The 8,956-nt window shown below is 34.7% G+C and overlaps 1 protein-coding gene across 2 annotated transcripts in view; it reads left to right on the top strand.

Moving 5' to 3' along the window:
* Positions 1-8,956, top strand: part of KCTD9 (potassium channel tetramerization domain containing 9) — a 64,954-nt gene that overhangs the window by 11,156 nt on the left and 44,842 nt on the right. For both annotated transcript variants that reach the window (XM_024130808.2, XM_055087330.1), the window contains exons 3-6: positions 2,210-2,253; positions 5,705-5,801; positions 6,403-6,461; positions 6,667-6,795. In XM_024130808.2, coding sequence (XP_023986576.1) covers positions 2,210-2,253; positions 5,705-5,801; positions 6,403-6,461; positions 6,667-6,795 — 329 coding nt within the window. The remainder of the gene's footprint in view (positions 1-2,209; positions 2,254-5,704; positions 5,802-6,402; positions 6,462-6,666; positions 6,796-8,956) is intronic.

Raw genomic sequence — 8,956 nt, 5'->3', positions numbered from 1 at the left:
CCCACATGCCGCGGAGCGGCTGGGCCCGTGAGCCATGGCGGCTGAGCCTGCGCGTCCAGAGCCTGGACGGGAGAGGCCACAACAGTGAGAGGCCCGCATACCAAAAAAAAAAAACAAAAACAAAAAAACCAATGTCCAGTTCACCTCATTCCATCCTCTTGGGATCATAGAATTTTGGAGCAGGAGGGGGCTCAAAGAAGATGGAATGGGAACACAAAACTAAGTACTGACTCTGTGCCAGTTAAGTTGTATTTGCTTTGCCCAAGTTACCTCATTTAATCGGCAAAGCATGGACTTTTTATTTATTTTTTTGGCCGCAAGGCATGTGGGATCTTAGTTCCCTGACCAGGGATCGAACCCACACCCCCTGCGTTGGAAGCGTGGAGTCTTAACCACTGGACTGCCAGGGAAGTCCCTGCGTTGGTTTTTTAAAATTGATGTTGTGAAGATAATGATGTTCTAAATTATGGTAGTTTACAAAGTTTAATATTCACTTAAACCCAGGTCAGAATAACCTTTCAATATAACACACTGCCTTTAAACACTTCTAGTCCCTTTGTTTTATAAATGAGGAAACGAAACATCTGAGAAGTTAAATGACTTACCCAGGTCATACATTTAATAGCTGATTTTTGTTAATTAGAGGAAAACAAATTTTCATATTAGTCTTAAAAAGTTAACTGGCATGGTGAACAATTAGAAAAGATTATAGACGTAAAAGATAAAGATTTTCATTCCAAATAAATTAGAAGAGTTTCTTAGTTTTTCAATATCTATCTCCCAGCTTCTATGTGTTTCTATGGATAATTGAATGATTTATATCAACCTAAATTTCTCCTTAACAAACACAGACTCTGCTTCCAAGAAAAATTCTGTGTGTTCCTGTGATGTCTTACAGAAATATAATTTATATTCTTATAGAAATAAAAATTTCTGCAACATAGGTCATAATTGAAGAAGGTCATAACTGAAGCCTTCTGAACTATAAAATATCTACCTATTTAGAACTCAAACTGGTGGTTGCCAGAGGGGAGGAGACTGGCGGGGTTGGGTGAAATAGGTGAAGGGGCTTAAGAGGTACAGACTTCCAGTTATAAAATAGATAAGTCACAGGAATGTAATTGGCAGCACAAAGAATATAGTCAGTAACACCGTAATAATTTTGTATGGTGACAGACGGTTGCTAGACTTATTGTGGTAATCATTTCATGTAATTTGATTGTCAAATCACTATGTTGTACACTTGAAACTAACATAATGTGTGTCAACTATACTTCAATTAAAAAGCTAGGACAAGAAATAGTATATATTTTTATTATATCTACGTGTTTAATAATTTGTGGTTCACAGTACAAGCTCTGATCATTTATACTAATCGTGCGGTGGGGTGGAGCAGGAAAGGAGGATATACACTGATAATCCAGATTTTAGAATTATGGGTATTCATTTATATTTAGGTGAGTATAGTGGGTGAGTGTTTACAGCAGAGTTATTTCCAATTATATTCTTCTTAGATTTAATATGAAAATTTATTTTCATTTCCAGAGCACAAAGCAGCTGATGATGTGGCAGAAAACCCTAATAATTTATTTAAGGTTATAGAATTAAAGTGAAAAAAGAAGAGATGGCTATAGCTTTAATCATATCCTTTGAGCATAACATTCTTCAGTAGTATATTCTTCAATTGATAAGAAAGCTGAACTCACATAATTTGTATAGTGGGTTTCGGTTTGTTTTTTTCCATTTCAAAAGTACTTTCATGTGCAGGATCTTCTTTGAATTTAAATCCAGAGGCAGTTAAGTCAGGGGGTTAAGCACTTTGAATTTTATAAACGTCACAGAGACCTACTTTGGTGAAAACTTGCTAAATAAAATAGAATGTTAAGGAAACTCATCAGTGATCCACCACAATAGTGATTTTGGTTTTTTCTGGTTTTGGTTTTTACATACCCTCGGCAGATTTATCTCTTTAAGACAAGTGTCTAGTTCACCTCATTCCATTCGCATCAGATCATAGAATTTTGGAGCAGGAAGAGGCTTAAACAACCTGGGTTTAAATAAAAAACACTGGAACTTGGTCAACTTCTTTGCCACGTAGATAGCAAAACAGATCTTCTCCATTATTCTAAGGAATAGTTCCTCTAGTCAACAGATAATTAATGTGATTTCTGGATTTTGATGGTGGCTTTTTAAATTTTGATTTCCCCAGGGATGATGATGTTTTGTTTGTGTGTGAAGGAGAACCATTTATTGGTAAGTGACTTCCTTAAAAGCCAATTTTGTCTGCCGAAATAAAGATGAAATGGCAAATATTTTACATGGCTTTACTAAGCTTAACATTAAAAAGTGTTTTACAGCAGTATTCAGCTCTTCATACCTTTTTTGATTTTGCATTGGGGGTGTGTGTGAAAATAAATTTCTAACTTGAATTAGATGACCATATTTTAGTATGGATACCTCATCTTTTACATGCTGTTAAAAGGCTCTGGATGTGCACGTATTCATTAATTATGACATGATAGGGTAGTTTTGATTTTAGAACTATAACTGTTTTGTTTTGAAATTTTCTCTTTGATAGTAGTAATCAAAATCTCTGTTATGTTACATATTTTTTAAGCATATATTGCTTGAAAAAGTAATGTTTGCCAGTCATTCACAGCAGTTAAATCAAATCAGTCAAAAATAACTTGGTAGCAGCCACACACACACACACACACACACACACACACACACACACACTACCCTTCAGTTTCGAAGAAAGCTTATACAGTGTATATCTCATAGGAAAGAGCCTGAGGCTTAAATAAATATTCTTTAATGAATATTTGATATATTTAGTTCCAGACAATCACACCCTGAATATTTAAGTATTTCTTTAAGCTTTCACAATAATTGTATTTGGTGAGTGGAGGTAGTACTCAAGATCATCACACAACAGCTTAGAAGTAAATGCATCTTCTCTGTTTCTGCCTTAAGACTGAACAAAAAAATTTTTCTCATTCATTAGCCTAACAGAGTGGGTTGGCAGGCAGTGGTCACTTAATTGGTTCATTGCATACATACAAACAACAAAACAAAAAGTGATTAGTGTTTTTTGTTTTATCATTACAAACTTTCAGAGTTGAAAATATTTGGTATGTTTTCATCCTCTGCATTTATTGATACCTAGATTATTTTACTTTTGGCCAGTGGAAATCCCTTCATGTCCTTCTTTTAACACAACCCCATTAGTCTTTTCCTTACTCTCTGGAATAACAAAGAGTTAATCTTATACTTCTCTTGTCCTAAACCCAAATCAGTGTTTTTTTTCTTGGAAGCCTTGATTTCTTTTAGTGGAAAATGTCATTTCAAGACCCAGCCTGGGTGCTGGGGAGGCTTGCTGCTACTGGGTTCGTCATGATTACTAGGCTTTTTGGTGAACAGAGTTGGAAATACATAGCTAGCTAGAGGATAAAATTCATATATAATAAATATTATATGATATAAAGCTTTATATCACATATAACATATAAATAAAGTATCTCATGGATTCATACTAATACTTTGGTTTATATTAGGATTATAAGATTTTTATTTAACATCTTCTATCTTACATCTATGTCTCCTTTCTTGCATATCAGTAATCCTGGTTTCCAAGGACATAGGGAGTGATGGAATTGTAATGTCACATAATTACTCATTTCCTTCATCCTACACAAAATACACATAAAAGTTTCAATAATAATCCCAGTACTTTGAATACCAATGTGACTACTAAAGACAGTTAAACATTTTTTTAATATGCTCATTCCTTTCTTTCCTTACTTAAAAAATAATTGTATTGTTTATCCATTGTCAAATATTATTATGTACTATATACATACACACATATACACACACACCATTGTACTATACTCTCTCCCTTAAAACCATCACTTAGTTTTACTCCACTCCTTAAACTGATGCCTCGAGTGGTTGTCTGAAACTTGTTCTCTAGTAGATTCTTTATAAAGAACTTGTGAGAACTGTATTCTCTGACATCTTGCATGTGGCTTCTATACCTGAAAGTCAGTTTGACTGGTCATAAAGTCATATGTCAGAACTGAACAAATTTCAAACTTTAATGATATGTAGTTTATTGTATTTCAATTATACCTCAATTAAGTTGTTAAAAAATCCTTGGTTCATATTATTTTTCTTTAAATATCTTACATATGTTACTGCATTTTTTTCTGACAGAGTTTTGGTGTCAAAAAAAAAAATCTGATCTTTCATAAGTGATTATTTTTCCTAGCTCACCCAAAGGATTATTCTCTTTCTTTAAAGTACAGTAATTTTAGTATACTATTTCTGGGTGTTCTGAGCTGTTCTGGGTTGAATCTCTCAGATGTGTGGTGGGCCCTTTCAATATGTAGTTTCACATCGTTTTTTTTTGTTTTTGTTTTTTTTTTTTTTTTTTTTTTAATTTCAGATAAGTTTTCTTGAACTTTATGTATTTATTTTGTTACCATGCTTTGAGTTTCTCCTTTCAGGACTCCTATTGTATATGTGTTGGATCTTCTACACTTGTCTTCTGTATCTGAAATCTTCTGTTAAATCCTTTTCATCTCTTTCTTCGTTTCTTCTTGATTTTTAAAGCTTTCCTCTTTTCAATTTTTATTTTCCTTAAGGCATCTGTGGTGTTCTTTCACTCCTGTGTTTCTCCTAGTTTAATCTTCATTTCTGAGATGGTTTTTATTTCTAATTCTCTCCTGAGTGCTCTTGCCTCATTTCTGAATTTTGTGATTCTGTAGTTTATGTTGCTTTTTCATACCTTGTATTATTTACTTCTTTTAGCATATTTGGAATATTGTAGTTTACCTATTTTGTGGCTATTTCTTTCCGGCACATTTTCATTATCTGGCACATTTTCATTATCTATAGGGATGTAATTCTTCCTATTCTTTTAATAATCTTGTATGGGATTTTCTGTTGCTCATTTTTACATGAAATTAGTTTTCCTTAACTTGAGAAGGGAGCTGACTTAGGAAAGTTTTTGTAATTTCATGGCTCTAGGTGTCCCTTTTATGTTGTTTTTATGAAGTATTAAAAAATATGGAAGTCACCTTCTAATATATTTTGGTTCTGCTTGACCTTTTTTGACTTTTATCTGGACTCCTTTTCCTTTTGTCTCTGTTGTCTTTGTTCTGTTCAACTTGGATTCTTTTCCCAACATCTTATCCACAGTGTGGGACTTTGTCCTAGGTGGGAGCTTTGGCTGGGTGGGTTTTGAGAGTTCGTTTTCAGCCTCTTCAGATCTTACTGCAGACTGCTTGACTCACCCATGGTTGGAGTGGGCACACCCCTCCCACTTCCATTCGGCTGTTCTCAAGTAGACTTGCTGAGTTTTGAAGTGAATATTTATGGGTTACTTTGGAATTCTTAGGATCGTCATATACCCTGTTGTTTCTGTCAAGGATGCTTCTTCTGTCAAGGATGCTTCTTCCGTCAAGGATGCTTCTTCTGTCAAGGATGCTGATGCCATGCTGCTCTTCTAGTTGTCAGTGTTGGCGGGATACCTTATCACCTAGTTTTGTTTTAGATACTGTCTGTGGGTATAGGGCTTGCTGTCCTAGTAGCTCTGGCATGCTTTTATGTGTGTGTTTTAGTTTAAAATATTATACTATTGCCATCTTCCCCAAACCCCCCCAACTTAATGTTTATTTTTTCTACATGTCATCTCTAGACCCTCAGGCAGATTCTAAAGTACCAGAAGGGTTGTCAGGATCTCACACAGACTGGCTAACATTAAATGTTGGAGGGCGGTACTTTACAACCACACGGTAGGTGCACGTGTATGTTTGTGTTGAGAGGGTACTATGTACTGTTTGTTCTTGCCTTCAGTTTGCTGATTTCCTTAGAAGATATTCCAATGCTGCTTAAATATACTATGTGATTTGAAGCCAATATTTAGAAAATTTTTTCTAAGAGTAGAAATGGTTCACAAGTCATTCCAGAGAAAGCATGAAAAGCATGAATTTACTGTTTTTAGAATATGCTTTTAAAATATTGAGTAATATACATGCAACACAAGTAAAAAATTAACAGTACTGAAATTTTTAGACTACAACTGCTTATACTAAAGGCATAAGAAAAATGTAAATTTCGATCAAGAAAATTGTGATACAGTAGCTTGCTAGAAGGATAGATCAGCATTGAAATTAAAGGCAACGAAACCAATATTTAAATCAAAGGAAGTGCCAGATTAGAAGAGATTTTGATAAGTGGCAACTTACTGCACATTTTTGTTTCCCAGCATCACTCCTCCCAGGTTATAGCATGCATCTTTTTGAGAGAGCAGCTGGGATCAAGTATACTCTTGACTTAAATATGTTTGTTTATAAAGACAAATGGAGAAATCAATTTTTTTCCCTGAATTCTTAGGAGCACTTTAGTGAATAAAGAACCTGACAGTATGCTGGCCCACATGTTTAAGGACAAAGGTGAGTGCAGTGAGATCACATTTTGTGTGATCTGTTTGTAGTTGTATTGACTTTATAACTCCTGTCCTTTGTACTTTTTAATGGAATCAGTAATAATTTTTACAAGAGTAAAAACTTACTGGTATGTTACACAATTTTCCTTCTATAAATTTCTAACTTTGTTTTTTGTTTATGGGGGGCTTTCTTCATTTTAATGGTCCCACAGGTGTGTGGGGAAATAAACAAGATCATAGAGGAGCTTTCTTAATTGACCGAAGTCCTGAGTACTTTGAACCCATTTTGAACTACTTGCGTCACGGACAGCTCATTGTAAACGATGGGATTAATTTGTTGGGTGAGTTTTCAATGTAATTCCTCACACTTTTTAGGATTTGTATTTTCTTTTCACTTGCTTAGTAATGTATATTTTCATAAAGTAAAAGTATCTTTTCCATTTTTAAAACTAAATGTTTTTACATGCATATGAGTGTAAATATACACTCATATATCTACACAGGTAGATAGTCTTTAAGGTATATAACTACCCCATACATTCCAATTTTAGATTCTAAATAGATTTAGATTTCATCAGTAAGGACGCTAAGGGATTTTGTTGTTTTTATAATTTTTTAAAAATTTTATTTATTTTATTTATTTATTTTTGGCTGCTCTGGGTCTTTGTTGCTGCATGTGGGCTTTCTCTAGTTGTGGCGAACGGGGGTTACTCTTCGTTGTGGTGCGTGGGTTTCTCATTGCGGTGGCTTCTCGTTGCGGAGCATGAGCTCTAGGTGCGCGGGCTTCAGTAGTTGTGGCACATGGGCTCAGTAGTTGTGGCACACGGGCATAGTCGCTCTGCAGCATGTGGAATCTTCCCGCGCCAGGGCTTGAACCTGTGTCCCCTGCATTGGAAGGCAGATTCTTAACCACTGTGCCACCAGGGAAGCCCCGTTAGAAGATTTTTAATTACAGTTTCATCATTACTTATGATAGGTCTGTTTATATTTTCTGATCCTTCCTGGTTCAGTCTTAGAAAATTGTACCTTTCCAAGAATTTGTCCATTTCTTTGTGGTTGTCCATTTTGCTGGCATAGAATTGTTTGTAGTAGTCTCTTAAAATCCTTTGTATTTCTGCAGTGTCAGTTGTGATTTCTCCTTTTTCATTTCTAATTTTACTGATTTGCATTCTCTCCCTTTTTTTTCCTTGATGAGTCTGGCTAAGGGTTTATCAATTTTATCTTCTCAAAGAACCAACTTTTAGTTTTATTTATCGTTGCTATTGTTTTCTTTTTTTCTATTTCATTTATTTCTGCTCTGATCTTTATGGTTTCTTTCCTTCTACTGACTTTGGGTTTTCCTTGTTCTTTCTCTAGTTGCTTTAGGTGTAAGTTTAGATAGTTTTTTTTTTTTTTTCTTTAGGTGATTTAGGTGTAAGTTTAGATAGTTTTTTTTTTTTTTCTTTAGGTGAGATTGAATTGCTATAAACTTCCCTTTTAGAATTGCTTTTGCTGCATCCCATAGGTTTTGGGTCATTATGTTTTCGTTGTCATTTGTTTCTATGCATTTGTTTATTTCTTCTTGGATTTCTTCAGTGATCTCTTGGTTATTTAGTAGCACACTGTTTAGTCTCCATTTATTTGTGTTTTTTACAGTTTTTTTCATGTAATTGATTTCCAATCTCATAGTGTATGGTCAGAAAAGATGCTTGATATGATTTCAATTTTCTTAAATTTTCCTACGATTGATTTGTGACCCAAGGTGTGATCTGTCCTGGAGAATGTTCCGTGTGTAGTTGAGAAGAAAGTATATTCTGCCACTTTCAGATGGAATGCCCTATAGATATCAATCAAATCTATCCGGTCTGTTGTGTCATTTAAAGCTTGTCTTTCCTTATTTATTTTCATTTGCATTGATCTGTCCATTCATGAAAGTGGGTGTAAAGTCTCCTACCATTATTGTGTTACTGTCGATTTCCCCTTTTATCGCTGTTAGCATTTGTCTTATGTATTGAGATGCTCCTATGTTGGACGCATAAATATTTACAATTGTTATATCTTCTTCTTGGATCGATCCCTTGATCATTATGTAGTGTCCTTCTTTGTCTCTTGTAATAGTCTTTATTTTAAAGTCTCTTTTGTCTGATATGAGAATTGCTACTCCAGCTTTCTTTTGATTTCCACTTGCATGGAATATCTATTTTCCATCCCTTCACTTTCAGTTTGTAGGTGTCCCTAGGTCTGAAGTGGGTCTCTTGTAGACAGCATATATACAGGTCTTGTTTTTGTATCCATTCAGTCAGTCTGTGTCTTTTGGCTGGAGCATTTAATCCATTTACATTTAAGGTAATTATCAATATGTATGTTCCTATTACCATTTTCTTAACTGTTTTGGGTTTGTTTTTGTAGGTCTTTTCCTTCTCTTATGTTTCCTGCCTAGAGAAATTCCTTTAGCATTTGTTGTAAAGCTGGTTTGGTGGTGCTGAATTCTCTTAGCTTTTGCTTGTCTATAAAGGTTTTAAT

The sequence above is a fragment of the Physeter macrocephalus genome, chromosome 9, assembly GCF_002837175.3.
Source record: "Physeter macrocephalus isolate SW-GA chromosome 9, ASM283717v5, whole genome shotgun sequence".
In the NCBI taxonomy this organism is placed as follows: domain Eukaryota; kingdom Metazoa; phylum Chordata; class Mammalia; order Artiodactyla; family Physeteridae; genus Physeter; species Physeter macrocephalus.
This window is presented reverse-complemented; position numbering and strand designations above follow the sequence as displayed.